General features: G+C 32.1%; 2 protein-coding genes across 3 annotated transcripts in view; both read left to right on the top strand.

The window, feature by feature from the left end:
• LOC134267580 (uncharacterized) overlaps window positions 1-8,529 on the top strand; it is a 43,792-nt gene extending 35,263 nt beyond the window's left edge. Inside the window, exons 18-30 of the mRNA XM_062749785.1 lie at window positions 657-785; window positions 880-1,083; window positions 1,183-1,431; window positions 1,528-1,729; window positions 1,840-2,006; window positions 2,617-2,778; window positions 2,875-3,003; window positions 3,574-3,702; window positions 3,882-4,001; window positions 4,086-4,092; window positions 7,710-7,987; window positions 8,110-8,235; window positions 8,420-8,529. Of these exons, the coding sequence (XP_062605769.1) occupies window positions 657-785; window positions 880-1,083; window positions 1,183-1,431; window positions 1,528-1,729; window positions 1,840-2,006; window positions 2,617-2,778; window positions 2,875-3,003; window positions 3,574-3,702; window positions 3,882-4,001; window positions 4,086-4,092; window positions 7,710-7,987; window positions 8,110-8,235; window positions 8,420-8,529 (2,012 nt within the window). The remainder of the gene's footprint in view (window positions 1-656; window positions 786-879; window positions 1,084-1,182; window positions 1,432-1,527; window positions 1,730-1,839; window positions 2,007-2,616; window positions 2,779-2,874; window positions 3,004-3,573; window positions 3,703-3,881; window positions 4,002-4,085; window positions 4,093-7,709; window positions 7,988-8,109; window positions 8,236-8,419) is intronic.
• Window positions 8,530-19,218: 10,689 nt separating this feature from the next.
• The window catches only part of LOC134267582 (fibropellin-1-like), a 58,369-nt gene continuing 57,690 nt past the window's right edge, over window positions 19,219-19,897 (top strand). For both annotated transcript variants that reach the window (XM_062749788.1, XM_062749789.1), the window contains exon 1: window positions 19,219-19,422. In XM_062749788.1, the coding sequence (XP_062605772.1) occupies window positions 19,319-19,422 (104 nt within the window). In that variant the 5' untranslated portion in view covers window positions 19,219-19,318. The remainder of the gene's footprint in view (window positions 19,423-19,897) is intronic.

Here is a 19,897-nt window from a genome sequence, read left to right as displayed (position 1 = left end):
TTGATAGCTAAACTTGGGTATTAGTCTGCATTGTATTGTAAGTTTGTTCGAGTCATATCGACTGTAACACCCTTAAGAATAGAAAAGTCATGGCTAATCATATGTACAAAGAACGTTTTTAAGATGGTGTACATTTAGTCTTGTTTGAATCATGACCCAGGAGAAAGAATATTGACACAATAGGCATTCAAATATTGTTACATAGGTGTGTATAAAAACAAGAACAGTAAACTGTTGTTTATGATACTGTAAATCACTAAACTTTTGCGAAACCTTATTTACGCGAGATAGTCATTGACTTTTGATTAGCGAGACAATATTTTCACGAATTGTGGTTTTTGCTCTTAAGGAATATTATTATACGCGAGAATTAAAAATTCGCGAGCACACTGTCTCGCGTAATTACGCGAAAATAAAGTTCTCGCGAATAAAAATTATTTACCATTTATTAATTTGAAAGTAATTTGAAAAGCATGCTGAGGGAATGTTAATTTAAATACATTTTTATCATCCCTGCAGGAATAATCGGGCCACAATATCCGAGTATTGTTTTACATAAAAAATATAATTAAAAAGGGGAAATTAAGGAGTACAAGGGGTATATTGATTTAGGTAAGCGTTTTTGCCTATGCGCGCTTCTATTGTTTTATTTTCAGATTTAATAATCAGAGGAAATGGAAATGACCTGACTACAAGATTTCAGAATACAAATTATTCTTACCTTACACAAAATTTATCCATTCGTTGGGAAAATAAATCCATATCGGCATCTTTTTTCCAGTCTTGTAAGTAGGAAATCTTAATGATGCAATGAAATCGAAATAAAAAAGTTTATGCATACTAAACATGTTTCTGATGATATCAAATACATATTTTCAGCAATAATTCTAAAAGTCCGACTTGGAGTACGATTTTTGATTTCGGAGGTTGTGGTTGATGATACGTACATGGGCTTTGTCCAGGGATTGATGGGAAACTTTGATGGGAATATTACAAACGACTTCATTCTCCCAAATGGGACCACTCTAAGTGAGAATGAAGCAAGAACAGAACGGGACATTTTCTACAATTTTGGACAGCGATGTAAGTCAAAAATTTTTTGTAAATAATCTTATAAATACTTGTTTTATAAAATACTTATTTATGTGTAAAGATTTTGCTCATTTAATGCTTCATTCAAAGGGTCTGTCAATGACAAATCTATATTCTATTACGATGAGGGACAAAATCATGAGAATTTTTCACATCCGGAATTTGAACCTTTATTCATGGACGAAGTAGATGAAGAACAGCTTAATTCGGCTAAAGAAATATGTGGGACAAGCCCATCTCAAGCCTGCATTTTTGACTTTCTCGCAACAGGAGATATTAGTTTAGCTATGTCATCTGCCAACGAAGAAGCAAAATCTTTAAACGACATCGCCATTGTAGGTAAGCGATTAAAATCTATTGAATTGTATTTCTCGTACATAAATGTACCGGTATCTAGAAATTATATGCTATTTCTTTTTGTACATCTTAATATAGAAAATGAAATTCCAAGTATATATGGGAATACGACAATTAATGCTGAAGTTAATAACGAAGTTATCTTAAGATTTAACGCATCTGATGACGGTAAAGAAAGACCAGTGTTCAAAATCTTAAAACAACCAGAGGGATTTAGCTTCAACGCAACAAATGGAGTAGCAACATGGACTCCTATAAGTACAAATGTATCAGAAATAAGGTATTTTTCAAGTCAACCATTTTCATATTATTCCTCATTCTACACCAAAAATTATACCGGAAATGATGCATAAAACGGGTTTTGTATAAAATATGCAAAAATTATTCTAGTGTTAGTGTTGTCGATGACAAGGGGGTCGAATCGCCATCTCTGGATGTTACAATCATACTGTGTAGTGGCTGCAGTAATAGAGGTCGATGTGACTATGAAAATTTCTTAACAACAGAAAATGCCCTAAGTAATAAGGCTGGATGTAGTTGTAACATCGGTTATTCCGGTAAGAGATTTCACTTTCTACACCCTGGAACGTTTGGCATAATTTGTAGCTATACGATTATTTACAAATAATCATGCCAGATATTCTAAATTACCAACACCTAGTATAAACTGTTCTTTAAACGACTAAATAGTAATAAAATATTCCAAAAACAAATAATTCGGATTTTGAATTATATGTAAATATCTTCAAAAGTTGTGGTCAATAAATTACTTTTACTGTTGATATCCATTTTCACGGAAGTTGAATGTGCTTATGCGCAAAAAATACATCAGGGGAAGGTGTGTAAATTCCATGGTGCAGTATGAAATTGTGTGTGAAAAAACTCTGTTTATACCGGAAAATCATAATTTGAACAATTTGGTATTTTCTGGGTAAAATACAACACTTTAGAAAACTCACAACAGAGTGTAAGTAGTGACTTTTTAAAATGTAGTGACTTGCTGGTGTATTACCTAGTTCGTGTAGTGAGTTTTGGGGTCTTACCAACACACTCACACATACACACAAACCCTACGCCTCATACTCACATCTCTCACACACCATAATGCACACTCAAGCCCTATATCCTACACACGCACTTATTGAATCATTGTTGGGTTATTCCTAGGTGAGGATTGTGAACAAGACATAGATGCTTGTGTTCAGAGTCCATGCTCTCTAGATAGAAATTGTACCGACCTTACTCCTGCTGAAGAGGTCATACTGGGTCGAGGATACAACTGCTCAGAGTGCCCACCTGGCTTTGTGGATGTTGATACTAAATGTGCAGGTATCTAATTTAAGTCTAAAACAAATGAGCAGTGTCTCCTTAATTTTTAAATAATTCCTTGTTTAAAATAAAGCGACATTTTCACACTTTCTTTAGATGTTGATGAGTGTGGATCTGTGTTCACCAACACCTGCAATGTTTCTAGCGAGATGTGTGAAAATACTGACGGAAGCTATATATGTCATTGTTTGAATGGTTATAGAAAAATAAACGACATTTGTCAAGGCAAGTATAAACATGTTATTAGATTAAAAACTATACGTTAACTTCCTTATTAAGTCGAATCATTAAAATTAGGGTGTACTGCATTTTTGTACTGTATTTGAGGGGGAGGGGTTGAGTTTAATTTTCAAGCACCTGAACTCGAACTTGACAGAATTTTTCATTATGTCTGTGTGTTTTCTGGGTAATAAAACGTTTATTAAGAATTGCATTTATTTACTGGATCAAAACAGAAACTGTTTGTTTTTTAAATAACGATGTCCAATCAAAATTGTGACTTTTTTTAAAGAAAAGAAAGCAAAATTTAATATTGAAGCACACTGAGTCACAGAACACGAACAGTTATATATTTTTATGTATTTTTATTTTATTTAAGCTAATATAATACATTTACTTCCTGTTTAAATGGGCAAATATTTGCTTTATCGACACAGAGACTTAGTTCTGAAATATTTAATAACAAATTAAATTATTGTAAAAAGTATCTTTTTTACCATGACATAAGATAAAATAAAATTGATATCAACTTGCATGATTTTATGAATGAAATAAAATATTCTCTATCTGTTGTAGACATTGACGAGTGTTTAGAGGACACTTCAGACTGTGAACAAATATGTCGAAATACACAGGGTTCGTTTAATTGTGATTACCACTTAGGATTTATCTTAAATATCGACAAATCATCGTGTATTAAATCAGGTACGACCACAGGTATTTAGCAATTGTTTCAATGGAAAGACTTCTCTCTAATTTTTAATCGCACTTATCTATCAACAAAGACGTCAACATATAATTTAGTAGTATTCCAACGAATCAAGAAAATTACACTATAACTCTTTCCTTCTTGTAACAATTTTTTTTAAATATTTAAATTGTAGAAGACAACCTCTGTGAAAACTTTGAAATGTGTGAATACACATGTGGAAATGCTTCTGGAACGTTGAAGTGTGTGTGTCCGCTGGGATACGAATTAGCATCTAATGGCTTAAACTGTAAAGGTGAATACCTTTTCCTATTTAAAGCGGCAATACGGCTGCAAATCGTCTGCTTTTTCATTCAAATTTACCTAAAATATCATTCAGGAATAAGGTAAAAAGTTGAAGTAAGCATTTGAGAAAAATAAATATTCTTTTCTCATGTAAAATTAACGTAATTAAAATCTGCCGAAAAATCAAGGGTCGTACAATTTAGTTCTGTTTATTTGTACCACGTGAATTCTAAAATGGCACGTGCATACAGTGTAGGGTTTACAATTACAATGAAATATTAAGTAAAAGCAATTCTGAGAATCAAAATATCTTAACTCTCCGGTAAATTAATAATTGTTAACATATTAGTCTGCATTCAGACGAATTTAACATGATTAAGTACAAATGTTGACGTTTTGTGTATTGCGGTGCAGGAAAGGAAAATCCACCAAAACATACGTCATCGCGGCAAAATGTCAGACAAAATATCTTTCTGCGGTTCCAATACAATTTGCTTTTCAAATGGCAATAATTTTTATATGTCATTAGTGCATTTTACGTTGAGTTTACACTGATTTTTTTTCTTTGAAAGCCATGGAGATACGACAAATGATAGCATGTACATGTATCAACAAACCTGTAGGGTAGAACCTTCGCGATCCCAACGTGAATGTCGCGGAGATCCCGTTTCTTCTTCATCCAATGATTATATTAATATCCCAACTAAATTTTTGTCAGGAAAGTTGCTTTTTAATTACAAGCCCCATTTTTGGTTTTGTTTTTCGTTTTGTTCGACTTTGTCAATGTAGCAGGCCTACCGGGCTTCCCTCTCTTACCATGCTGTTTTGTTTATGAAAACTATACGCATGCGTGAATAGCATGGAATGTGGAACCTCGAACACGTTGCGATGTATATACAGGTAACTCTCGATACCTCGTAGTCCGCGGGACCGAGAGAAAACTTCGAGAGATCAAGAGTTCGAGATTTCAAGAGTCCGGAATTCTTCAGGTTTGTTGACCGGTTTTGAAATTAGTCTTACCGGATGTAATAATTTTCATGCAGTGCTAACCTTTTACACGTGGTGTTTATAAAACAGCGATATGTTTTCGTATTGTAGATAAATATTTATTAAATTGAGTAAATAAAAAAATGTACTTCGTCACTTTGTTTATTTATTCTTTTTGATACGGACGTCAAACTACGCATTCGTTAAATGAAAACGACATTTTACCGCGCCGTACATACGGATTGCATGACTACTTCAAACATGATCATTAAACGTTGAAGGAAGTTCTGTAAGTAATTGTGCAACAATAGTCGTAATATTGACATTGAGGCTGTCTCTGCATTTTCATATTCGTTAAACTTTGACACTGACTCGAAATAAAAATGAAACTATTTAGTTTTTCATCTTGTATTCAATTTACAATTTTTCATTGACACCGCTTCTCCGAATTGTCGTAAGACAGTTGATGATAATTATTTTAATAGCATATAGGCAACATGTGATTAATTATAAATCAATTATCACCTAGCAGTACAAGTGTCACCTGAATAAACATCCCGTTTCTCGAGACCTGCGTCTTCTGCCTGGGGCCATTTAAAGTCGCTAATTATGTAACATTGTAAACACATACATTGTAGCCACTTCGAGGTTTCAAGGGTAAATTCCAATAGAATATGCATAACGGGACTGCATTTTGACTTCGAGGGATTAAGGGTTTCGAGAGAACAAGAGTTCGAGAAATCAAGAGTAAATTTGCTTAGTTATATAGCGAAAAAAAATCGGGACCGGAGACTCACTTCGAGCGATCAAGAACTTCGAGAGATCGAAGTTCGAGCCATCAAGAGTTACCTGTATTTATGGGCCATGGATAATTATTAATTTTAATGAAATAATCAGAATTATTTACTTATGAAATTTGTAATTTTCTGAAAGTGTATACATGTACATTTATGAGTATGAAAAAAATTCCAAATTCTATAGGAAAATTTTAACAAGTCTCTTTTTGAAGAGATGTGCCATTTTCACAATTTCATCTTCTTCTCAAGAACCACTGGGCCAATATCAACCAAACTTGGCACAAAGTATCCTGAGGTAAAGGGGATTCAAATTTGTTCAAATGAAGGGCCAAGCCCATTTCCAAGGGGAAATAATTATGAATTAGTGAAAAACAAATGACATTTTTCAAAAATCTTCTTCTCAAGAACCAATGGGCCAGGAAAGATGAAACTGTGGAAGCATCCTCAGGTAGTGTAGATTCAAGTTTATTCAAATCATGGTCCCCGGGGGTAGGGTGGGGCCACAATAGCTGATCAAAGTTTAACATAGGAGTATATAGGGAAAAACTTTAAAAATTTCTTCTCAAGAGCCACTGGGCCTGGAAAGATGAAACTCATGTGAAATCATCCTCAGGTAGTGTAGATTCATGTTTGTTCAAATCATGACCCTTTGGGGTAGGGAAGGGGAACAGAATGTCTGATTAAAGATCTACGGAGGACTAGATAGGGAAATCTTTTAAAATCGTCTTCTCAAGTACTTCAAAGCCATGATTAATGACATTTATGTGGAATCATCCTCAGGTAGTGTAGATTCTAGTTTGTTCACATCATAACCCCCAGGGGTAGGGTGGACCACAATGGGGGAAATAGCAAAGCCATGATTAGTAATACTAGTATTTATAAGGAAGCATTTTTTGGTAGTGTAGAATTGAATTTGTTCAAATCATAACCCCCAAGGGTAAGGTGGGGCCACAATGGTGGATTAAAGTTTTACATAGAAAAATAAAGGGAAAAAACCCCAAGAACAGAAAAGTTATGTTTAGTCATATGGACATGTAAGCATCCTCATGTATTGAAGATTTAAATTTGTTTAAATCATGGCCCTTTGGGGTAGGGAGGGAAACAATGGGGAATCAAATTCAAATTATTTAGAAGTAATATACATGTATATAGGAAGAAAATGTTTTTAAAAAATCTTTTTATCAAGAATAGCAAAGTCATATGCTGTATTAATATGAAAGCAAGGAGTATTAAAATTCAAGCCCCCTCCCCCTCCCTTCTGATTTGTGCTTTTTCATAGCCGTTTTTCTCAGTTGAGCGATGTGGCCCCTGGGCCTCTTGTACATAATATATTATATGTAGCAGTATTTGTTGTATAAGCTTTCTGGTAATGTGTACATACTTAAATCAGTCCGAATGATAGTGTTACCTTACAGGTATATCTTTTATTTCATTTAGATATAAAGGGGTTGAACTTGCAAATCACTTTGTAGTACATGCGCGCAAGGTTGTATAAATACTAAAGGATCATTTAATTGTACCTGTCAACTGTGTTTCTTAAATGAGGATAAACGTCATGTTAAAACATGTCATCATTATTCAGATATGAATATATCATTTTTTATATTAGAGATGTAAAATAAAATAAATATATGTCACTTTTTTTTGCTTCAAAATCAATGAAAATATTATTTTTAACATGTTATTTTTTTAACAAAATACTTACTCAAGAAACATTTGATTTGTTTTTGATGCTGATAAAAGCCATTAACTGTTAGTTTCAGCAGGAACATTTAAATCCTTTTCATGAGAAAAACCAAGTGTTAAAGAAGCATAGTAAATTTGCAAAAAAAAAAAAAAAAATGAATTCTCAATGTTGCAATGACAGTTAATTCTACTAGTTTTAAGTTGATTTTATTTTTTGGATTGTAAGGTACTTATTGTTCAAACTGAAGAATAATACATACTTTGAAAACTATAGAGTGTGAAATTCCTGATTATGGTGAGAACTGTAGTAAAGTGTGTGAATGTGGTTCTGGTGGAGACCGCTGTGACCCAGTTAGTGGGTGTGTCTGTCTGCCAGGGTGGACCGGGGTAAAATGTGACGAAGACATTGACGAGTGTTCAGTGGATCCATTTATATGTGGTTCTGACCGAGAGTGCCAGAATCTGGAAAGTTCATACGTGTGCATTTGTGGGGAAGGTTTTGATATAAATGGTGATAAATGTGAAGGTATGATATGGAAATTAATTGAGAAGCTTGTACATGTATCAAATTTTATTTCATAAATTGAAATTCTGAATTTTAAACATTTGCCCAGAATATTTTGTTTAGAAATAGTGTATTTTATATAGATATTGACGAGTGTGCTGACGAGAGCTTAAATGATTGTCCAGAATTTACATTTTGTGTCAATACAAATGGTAATTATACATGTGAATGTCAAAGTGGATTCCAGCTTATAAACGATGAATGTGAAGGTAAATATAAACTGTACTTTTTGTGTAATACAGTAAAATATATAACCGTCAATAATGATGCTCAGTTATCTACCGGTATGTAAAATGAAATGAATTCATTCTGTTCTCTTATCATTGTATTTTACCCATGCATTTTGGAATTTTCAAGGTTTAAAGCAAGAACTACATGATGCATTTTTTTCAGATATAAATGAATGTGAGACCGGACGACACGGCTGTACCCAACTGTGTATCAATGTAGATGGTGATTATAATTGTTATGATGCAACACGGATTCAATCTTCAAAATTGTAAAATGTGTGAAAATGGCCCCAGGTGGGCATCTTACCTTTTTATTATCTATTGCAAAGCTTGTTGCTTTTTAAAACAATTCTTTTCCCTAATGCAATTTCATAATTGCACAAATTTTTACTTTTTTATATTTCATATATTTTCCCAATTGCTTATTCTTACTTTTTAGAATTACTTTACTGAACATTGTGAAACATTGCAAACATTCTACCTATACTTATCGTAAATTGAAACAAGGACTCTTTTAGATATTGGAATTTGTTTAAAACACGTTTCTTATATTCCAGTTAAGGATATATGTTCCCTATCTCCGGGGATAAACTGTAGTTACGGTTGTATCCAAAGTATACAGGACTCAGAGAAAGCTATATGTTTCTGTGAAAAAGGATACAAACTTGATAGTGACATGAAAACTTGCATTGGTAATATAAACGTTGTTTGCATTTATATTTTAAATATGACAATTTAATTTGCTTTTTTTCTACATTTGACGAAAAATGGCTTTTAAAGTTGATATATGTATTTCTTTTTAGACATTGATGAGTGCCAAAAAAATTCTACTTGTGATCATAACTGTACAAACACGGTAGGGTCTTTTGAATGTGGATGTGATATTGGATATGAGCTTCAAAATGATGGAATATCATGTAAAGGTACATTCCTAATGCTAATCTAATGTAAAAGTATTTGGCAAACGGGTGGAATTCAATTTGTGGCATCAAATTTTACTCTTTCTTTTACTTCATTCTTTTATACAATACATAAGCGTTCAATTTTTGATAATAAAATATACTTTTTTCCAGTTGTGTTTCTAAGAATAAGAAATCCTTTTGAATTTTTTATTTTTCTTATCTTTATGAGATCATATTTCAATTCATATAATTAATCTTCACTTCATATACTATAAAGAATGTAAATGTAATATTTATGCTGAGTATTCTCTTAAGTATTTTATTTTAATTTAAAGCTATATTATACGTTCATAAATATGTTTTAGTAAAGAAAATTTTTATATCAAAGTGTGTTAGAAATATGTCGATAGGACCCATTAGAACGTGTATGTATGATGATCAAGATTTAGAAGGGTTTTGTATATTACTGCTGACCATTTAATACATCCTACATTATTTCCTTTCATAAAAAACTTTCTAAGAACAAGTGACTCATGTATTGTAAAATTATATTATGGTAACTTTAATCAGTTTGAAAATAATCTTTTTCGGACAAAAATTGAAGTTCTTTTATTTTAAGCCAACACATGCAAGTTTTCAATGTCTTTGTAGTTGCTGTTCTACTTTTTGAATAAGTGTTTAATAATACATAATGTTTTTCTGCCATTCAGTTTCTTCAAGTCTCAATCTTAAAGAAGTTTTCACATCTGCAATTATATCTATGTGTGTATGTCATCTATCTGGGTTTACATCACCTATGTTCTTGAGACGATGATAAAATGTACTTTTCTTAATTCTATTTGTCAGCTTGCAATGGGTATTTCTATGGTAAGGATTGCAACACGCCGTGTAAATGTGGACGGGGTTCCACTGCCTGCCATCATATAAATGATTGTGTTTGTCAAGCAGGATGGACAGGAGAAACTTGTGAAACAGATATCGACGAATGTAAACTGCATCCTTGCATTGGTGAACATGAGCTATGTCTCAACACCCCAGGGTCATACCGATGCGATTGTGTTACTGGTTTTAACAAGTCAGAGGGAAGTTGTATAGGTAATGAAACATCAATGAAAACCTGATAAACGGTATAACATTTTACATGGAACATATTCCAAGATGTCTCTTATGGTCAAACCCCACAGTAAGAGAATAACACCTGCATTTGTCCTTTTCTCACTAACAAATTGACATTGATTGGTTTCCTTCAATGTTTTTTTTTATTTCCATAGACATTGATGAATGTAAGAATCCAACATCATGTCAACAGATATGTATAAATACAAATGGAACTTATCAGTGCGACTGTGACAATGGCTATAAGTTAACAAATGAAAAATACTGCGTAGACATCAATGAATGCTTTGATACAAGATGTCATGACTGCAATAACTGGCCTAGAGATTTCAAATGTTTGTGCAACCAGGGCTACAAAGTCAACACAACAACCCATAAAGAATGTCATAGTATGTATTTCATTTGTTTTAGTTCAAATTACCAAATTTATCGAACAAGAATACGTAAGCAAAAAAATGCATATTCGTTTATTAAACCAATTTCTGAATTCTAAAAGAATTTATACAATAAGTAAGTTCTTCATTTCTTTTTTCCAGATATTGATGAATGTGCTGATGGGAGTAACCAATGTTCTTCCGATGCTATATGCACAGATACGATTGGGAGTTATTTGTGTGAATGTCCCCGAGGATTTAAAGGAAACGGATTCACATGCCAAGGTTGTTGGCAGTAAATATTATGCCTTCACAACCTCTTTTTAAATCTTATAAATATGATTTTATTAAACGTTGAAAATTTATTTTTCAGTTTGCCAGAACTATACATTTGGTGAACAGTGCTCCCAAGTGTGTACATGTGTAACCAACCAAACAGAGGTCTGCAATGCCTCTTCTGGTTTCTGTCAGTGTATTACAGGGTGGGAAGGGAGCGATTGTTCAAAAGATGTGAATGAATGCCAGGACAATATTACCCAGTGTGACAATGAGTTACAGCAAGCATGTGTCAATACACCTGGCTCCTCCCACTGTGAATGTCGTTTTGGAGGATTGAACCTTAATAAATGTGTTTGTGAGTATATTTTCTGTATTTACGAGCAAGAAATTATAGTTTAACCGATACCAAACTTTTCTATGCAATACAATCTTTGCACAGACTGCGCTGCAGAACTGTTCGATTGCTATACTTTGAGACTTTGTGAAAAAATATTTTGACTTGCAATTCTATTTCTTATATCTGTAATTGTAGATCCAAAATCAGCTTACAGTACAAGTAAGATTAAATCTTCAACATGATTTTTCTGTAACTTTCCTCATTCATTTTTTTTACATTTCATTTTAAAGATATACTTTAAAATTTATAAAAATCAAAAATAATGAACAAAAGCGGAATACAAGACATTATTTGAGTTTTAAAAAAGAAAAGACAATAAGATTTTAATAGAAGACTATGAGTGTTTTCATTTTTGATTTTTTTATTGTTGAGAAACTCTGATTTTTGCAATAAATGAATTTATAATAGATGAGACGGAAATGAAAGTCAGAATTGAGGTAGAGTTTGCCACCAATATAAGCCGTCAAGAATTTCTTCTGAAAAGTCAAGAACTACTACAAGAATTCCAATTATCCGTATGTTCAAACTTTTTTATGATCTGCTAAGATGCAGTTGTTACCTGTAGTCCGTAGTCCAGTATTTTTATGTCATTTTTATCATAGATAATTTGATATTTTTTAAATGATTTATTTTTTTTTAATTTTCACTGTATCTCTTATTTTTTCCCTTTGCAAATCCAGCTGGAAAGATATTACAAGAAAGAAAACGTCAGCGGATATCTTGTTCTAAAAGTCCTATCTATTCGGTAAGAACTTTTATTCGAAATGAGCAAATGGCAAAAATATATTATCTGCCTATAAGTTGTCGAGAAGTTTTTTTACGTTTACAATATTATTTGATGATAGAATAGTGTGAAACTAGATTTCTGAAAATAGATGCCTTGTGCAAATTAATATGATGGTCTAAAAGTGTTTAGATCATAACTCTAATTCATAGGTCATAATTAAGCAAATCTGACGTTGGCATGAATCAAACAGTAATTAGAATGAAGTCACTTTGATTTTATAATTGTATTTTAATGTGATAAAAATCTGTCTAGTTTAATCAATATCCACGTTCAATTTGTTCATTATTGTTTACAATGATATTGGTAGTTATATATTTGGTCTGTTATACAGTAAATGCCATCGTTTGTTTTAATAAATTAAACGCTATTTAAAACCTTCTAGATGTACTGTTACTTTTTTCCGTTATTGTCCGATCATGACAAGGAGCACACAGCGGGTGTGACCGGTCAGCAGGGGATGCTTACTCCTCCATGGTACCTGATCCCACCTCTGATTTTTCGGAGGTCCGTGTTTGCTCTGCTCCTATTTTGTATTGTTTTATGGACTTTGGTATTAAAAACTGTTCGTTAATTATCTTCATATCCTTCTTTTTCATGTCTATATGACATTAGCTAATGACTGAACAGAATGCAACAATTGTTAATCATTGCCATTTATGATATGTTTTAAGGCTAGAAGAAGAATGTAAAAAGAATCAGACATTCCATTAACTTCACCATTTTGGTTTTTGTTCTTCCGGATTGTGTTTTTGGACTTACAGATTTGGAAGTTTGATTGTTGATTATGAAATTATTGGCAATAAGAGTGAATCAGATGACTTTAAAAGCGACCTTGGATCTAGCATGTCAAAACTGCTAAGTGGAGACCAAACGCTCTTAGTATTGAGTCAAACACCAACTATCTTGAAAATCTTTATAAAAGATTTAAATGGCACAACTATGAAATGTAAGTTTGCCACTATTCTTTCTTCGTATATTTTGATGAAATAAATTAGACAAATTTTATTATTTGTGAATTAGGGCTTTATGAATTTTATAAATATAACAATACTCTCACTCTACATCAAGTATTCGATGAATATTTGATCACCTGACCGAATTCAGTTATTTTAAAACCGCCATTTCTATTGATTTTCTTTATAGACATTTCATCTGTGGACAAGCCCTGTTTCGTGTTTGAAAGTTTTGGTGGCACCTGTCTTTTGGGGGAAACATGTGACGACTCCTCCGGAGAAGCAACTTGTGTGTACGTATAACCTACATTAAATTATTTGAATTATGTCTATTATCAACCTCCAAAGTCTTGTAAACAATTGTCACGCTATAATTAAAATGGTCTCTCTTTTTACAGGAAAAATTCATCGAATGAAAGTAAGTCAGTTAAGAAACAAATAACAAAGAACTCTTTATATTCAAGAATTTCATCGCTTGATCAACCAGATTAAAAAATAATAAAAAGGTGTACTGTGTTCTATTAATTAATTAAGTTGCATTTCTAAAAGAAGGTTTTCTCTTTTAAATAATAATTTAGGCAATAAAAATAATTTTGTAAGATTTATAAATCTTTATATATTTTGTTTTGAAATATGTTTTGTTATATGGTTTACTTTAAATTTGTATATTTTAGACTTACCAATTTTGCTAATCGTTATCGGAGCGTGTTGTGGATCCTTGTGCATAATAATACTTGCAGCTTGTGTCTGTTGGAAATACCAAAAGAAGTATGCCGATCAAACTAAAGTGTAAGTTTTCAGTGTTATTTGCTGCGGAATTTTTTTTTTATAGAATTAATTATGTCAGGTAACTGATTTGATTGATACAAAATTCACAAAAGGTACGTGTATTTATAAATATTTTTCAAACATTTTCTTACATTCCGATACCTCAAAAATATCTATACGAGAGGAAAAAATATGTTTATGGGACAAACATGATTAATCAAATTTAAATTGAAAAATTTAATGTCTAAATTCCTCTTTGCTTTAAGATATCAAACACTTTACCTTTTAATAAGAACCCAAGTTACATTACTTCAAATCGTTGACAAATATAATAAGAGCCAATGTATATACTATATGTACATATTTTTTGGTAAGTTTATTTTTCTATTAACAATAACTTTTTCCTTTATTTAGAAAAAAATGAAGAAGTAAAGATGTCAAGCATTAAATATTAATTGCATTTTAGATTTGATATCTCTGAAACAAACTTAAAAGTCAGTGAAAACCTGAGGTCTCTGGACTCGTGGAGGAATGCAAAACGTAAACCCTTGGAAAGAAACGTTGTTAAATGTATGTGGTATTGCTTTGTATAGAAATAGGTCAAATACACTGTTAATTTTTTTATGCATAAATGGAATAACGAATTGTTTGATAAATATATGTACATTTGCGCTATATACAAGTGAGATTTATACATCAATAACATTCATTTGAAAAAAAAGTATATATACTGAAAGGAAACAGAAACGCATAAGAACATAATATGGGAAAAGGAGATGGGTGAACTTAGCGTGCAGAAAGCCCACTAGCTTCAGATATATAAAAAATCATATTCAAATTGTGAATAAGTATTTAGAGTAAAGTTCTCATCATTGATTTTTATGAAATCATGATAAACAAAAAGTTTTGAGGAATTTTTTTTGTTAAAATTTATTCTTGTGTAAAAAAAAAAAATAATATGATATCCATTGGGTTCGAACCCTGGCAATAAAAATCCTGAGTTGCATTCTCTATTGCGACTAGCACGCTAACCACTACGCTACACAAGTTCTGATGAAGTGTGGCATTTAAATCATGTTTGTGATATGACCCTTGATTTTAGGGACTTCAAGTATTTCTTGAAAAGATACGAAAGTTATGTCATAAAATCATATTTTAAAGGTAAAGTGGGTCTTTGCTCCATAATTTTGGAAACCAAAAATGTATGTTTGTATGTAAACTTTGAGGATTAACTTTCAAAAAAATGGAGAGAAGACCCACTCATATCGAAAAATAGTGTTAAAGTGTGAAAAAATGACTCGTTTTGTTTTCTTTCGTGTGTGTATAATATTTCATAGGCAAATAACTTCAATCTTCATGAGATTTGTGCAAGTTGTGGAGATTTTACATAACGTATACTTTAATGTTAGATGATATATAAAGGAAAATTTTGCTATAATTGAGATTTTATTTTTTCACCTTCATGTTTCTTGCGCTATGGGCTTATTTCTCGTCATGTTCACCCATCTCCTTTTTTGACTATGTGGCCGAAAATTATGAAAATTAGTCAGATGTATATTTTGGTTACTTTGCACTAAAATCGCTAGTCAAAACTACTCAACCATGAAATGTATGGCGTCACGTATGGGAAATGGTAAAAAGTCAAAAACACGTGCATGTTGATGATGATAATTTTGTGATAAAATTTTGTAGTGCCATAAGCTGCATTCGAGTAATAGACATCGTTTTTGCATGTTTGCAGTCAGTATATATTTCTTGCAATCATGGTATGGCTGACGGAAGCTACTTTGAGTTTAGTAATTGAATTCAACATTGCATAAGTGAATGAAAAGGCGAAAACATGCTGCTGTACAGATTGTTTACAACTTTTCAACCAAATAAAAGTTTGTTTTTTTTTGGGTTATCAGAGAGTTAACTTAAAAGTTTACCAACCATGACGGTGACGTTGGCGCGTAACAACGTCAAAACAAGAAAGGACTTTTCATCATGCCACCTCAGTTATTGTCAAGGCATTATCACTCAAACTGATATTTATACAGCAGACAATCATACTCATTTTTTCACCCTAAACTGACAGAAACTCTCTGCTCTAATCTAGGCCGCGAGCTTGGCCACTTTACGTCGATTTTACTTTCAAACGCGCACGTACGCGTCGTTTGCCTGATTTTTTTAGCATATGTTTACACTGGAAAAATATAGCTAGTGTTTGTCGAGACTTTTTACAAACATTAACGTGTACGTGTACATTCTATCCTAAATCGAACATCCGTGGGATTCGATTGGGCGGGGAGATTTGTTGGCTTTGGAATAATACAGCTAATCTCAGCCATTAAGACTACCGTCGGAAGGGTTGAATAATAATGCTATGAAAAAGATAAATGCTCTGGTGAACTCAATGCACATGAAAATCAAGTTTGTTACTGATGCGAAAGGGAGATTTTGAGAAATTTGTTTTATTTTTGGTTATCTGTTGATACCAATATCTCAGGAATTATCACTCAAAATCACACAAAATTTTAGGAACGTTGATTAAAGATAAATTGAAATGTATGATAACAATGCTGGAAAACATAGTTGAAATGATTGTTTTAATTTAAGTCAAAAGTTTAATATGCGTTTCTTTATCCTTTTAGTATAAATTTGCATTCAAAGGTTAATAAACCATTAAAATATATTTAAATTAAAAAAATCACTGTTCTTTGTAGATAAATTTCATTTATATTCTGATTGTGAAATCAATTTGAATCGCACAAGTCTCTCAAGGCTGATATGTATGGTTTATAATACAACAGATGGCATTACAATCAATTTTGTGGTTTGTTATGTAAACAAAATCAACTAATAATGAAAAGTCACGTCCTTAACATTATTTTCAATGCAGTACTAATATTAGTATTAATGAAATAGCTTGAAATAACAGATACATGGAATATTATTTTAGTGTTGCTAATCATTGGTGTCTTTGATTACATTTTAGCGGCCTGGAAACTTATCGACATGGAATCGATCTGATTGACACTAGACTGGAAAGATCTACAGATGCTTTCAAAAATTATTTACTGAAACTTAATACGAACACCAGTTTAAAGACTTGACTTGACTAACTCATAATAGCAAAAGTTTATACAAGTCTCTTCAAATATTTTATTTTCTCCTTTTAATGTTTTAGTTTTTAATTCTTGTTAATTGTCGCATAACTCCTTTATTTATTCATTGTGTTTTATTGTACCTAACATTACATTCATTGTTTGTATGTAAGAGTATTTATTTTCATTTAAATTAATATCAACTATTTAGAAAAGTCTTTATTTTATAATCTACATGCTTTGTTTATTTAGCTTTTACACAGACTCATTCAATTGTTAATGAGTTTTTATGGAATAAAAATAATGCTTTCAGATGTTTAACATTCTTTTTCCTGCTTGCATCCTTAAATGAGAAATAAACTCAGTTTATACGGTCTCATCCGAAGGACCAGTGTCCACGCCCCACAGTGGAATTCGAACCCGTGACGTAAGGATTAACTCCTTACTTTGCGAATCTAAAGCAGACATTCTAACAACATACGCCAAGCGCGGGCGACTCACACGTGGAGAAGAAAATATAGAGTTTGCAAATACATTTTTTTAGTGAATATGTAGATAAAAAGAAGGGAGAAGTTAATAATAATTACCGGTGTTGTATACGTAAAGTAAGACTTCCCCCTTAGTGAGACTTGTCCCGGAGGGATGACAATTTACACTGTAGTTAGACTTCCCCCGGAAGACTTGCTTTTTAAAGAGACTCCATCCGCCCGGGAAGACTGGACGCGTAAGTATGGGAAAGTTTCACGGTATGAAACTTGTTAAATGAAAGTAAATAAATAAGTAGGGAACACGGCAAAATAATATAAACTTTACAAATAATGAATGTGTATTTGGTTTATAGAATTATTTTGCCTTTATAGTACTACAAAGCCCTGGAAATAGCATTCCGCCAAAAGAAATTGCTAACAAATATTTGTGCAGATTTCTTCAAGTGGTACATATTCCAGTCTAATCAAAATATGTTCCTCCTGGGGTAGGAAGCGTAAGATGCGGGGACGAAATGGTAAAAATTTAATTTATTAATAATGCATAGAAGACTTAGAATTATTTAAAGGACAGTAAATACAAACTTTATTACATTGATATACATGTACAAACATTGATATGTTTGATGCTTTAAATTATTTACAGTTATGGGCCTTTGGGGTAGAACACAATTTGAGTGCATTCAGATGTTGCTCGCTCTGTTTAAAAAAAATTTATAATGCATGTGATAATAAATATAATTTAAAAAGATTAAAATTTGTAAGATATAATTCTGCAAAATGGCTTAAAATGTCTTAATGACCAAGTGGTTATGAATAATAGATCGATAAATATGGGACAAAGATTTTAAAAAGTTATAAAATTAAATGTTTTTAACCAAAAGGTATCATGGTATAAATAGAACAGAAGTGTAGAAGTACTAATTGTTTAAGTCTGCATGGTGATAGTGAAAATGGAGGACATATTAGAACTTATGACTGAACACTAAACTTATTATTTAATTGATCCTGATCATCCTCTATCTCTTGCATTTAGGCAACAAAGTTATTATGTACACTATGCATCCTTTCAATATTCTGTAGGTGACCGTTAAGGTCCATGAATCTCTTGTTTTGTTTATATACCGGATAATATAGGCAAAATCTTTTTTCACTCACATATCTAATTTCTTTTATAATGGTAATGCATACCTTTGGAAACAAGACAAGTGTATTTGATAACTGATGTCTACCTTTTGCATTAATTTTATATTACAAGTCAGACCTACTCGATCACAACATTTCTTTGAAATGTTATTTGACCTCAGAAATACACCAAACGTGCACAATAAAGGGCACGAAATGATTCTCAAAACATATGCACAAACTTTGAGGCTTGTGTCACATGAATAGAATTTAAATGCCTCAAACAATTGCAGTTTTAAAGTAATTACCGCAGTACATCGCACATCGAATCAACATCAACAGTGATTTTGAAATATAGAGAAAGAGGAAGTAAAATGGGTGTCTTATTTGAATTGAAGATAGAAATGCTCTAAATGGAATATTAAATAGAAAATGAAAAAGAGGACGAAAACCTCATAAACGTGTGATCATGATCCGTTTATATCATTGTTTTTTCATTGTTCTGTTTGTCGTGCCATTTGTGAAGTTAAGCCATTTTCGTGGAGGTTTGCTGACATGGAGAGCAATTAACGAATCAACGGCAAGTTGTTTTAATTAGTATGTGTGTGTGTGTCTTAATTAAATTTCGGCTTTAACACTCTGTAATCCTGAATAAATAAAATAAAAACTGTTTCGTCTTTTGTAGATCACGGTGCATCATCGTATTTCATATGTGTACAATACCAACTGTCCAACTTCGAATTCATCTGATCCTTTACAGTGCATCTCTGGTTGTAATGGAAGTGTCAGCATGATAGGGCAGTGTACGGACTATAACGCAACTGAAAACTGGGCAGATAGTGAAGGAGATACAAAGTTTACATTTACGTCATCTACAACATCACTTTTGATAGGGTATATGTAAACTTCATTTATTCAAATTGCATATAAAGGGACATTATGGTTATTACATGTAGTTTCTACAGGTTTTCTGACTGACTGGTGTTATGTTAGTCAATTAATTACTTAATAGCTCTTACTTTGTTTTCCAGACTCTAGCATGTGTTGAGTTCTTTGTAACTTTGTATGTTTTCTTTTCTTCGACGATTTAACGAATAAGTTCGCATTTCGTTCTGCTTTAATGATTTTTAATCTTATCATTGGCTTATACCTACAGATAGATATTTTCAGCGTGTTGCTTTCAAACTTTTGCAATTATAAACATTGTCTAGATATTGGACATCTATACCAAAAACTTCTCAGGTGTTTTGTTGATTTTGTTTTTCATAACTTTTAATGTCAATATCATGGAAAATTAGAAAAATCTTAAATATTCCCAAATATAGAGAGACCCATTTATTCACAGATTTTCATTGCTACTATGAATCCT

This window comes from Saccostrea cucullata, unplaced genomic scaffold, assembly GCF_032062105.1.
Source record: "Saccostrea cucullata isolate Sc308-1 unplaced genomic scaffold, CSIRO_AGI_Scuc_v1 ctg879, whole genome shotgun sequence".
NCBI classification, from domain to species: domain Eukaryota; kingdom Metazoa; phylum Mollusca; class Bivalvia; order Ostreida; family Ostreidae; genus Saccostrea; species Saccostrea cuccullata.
Note: the sequence above shows the minus strand (reverse complement) of the source record. Positions and strands in the feature narration are given on the sequence as shown.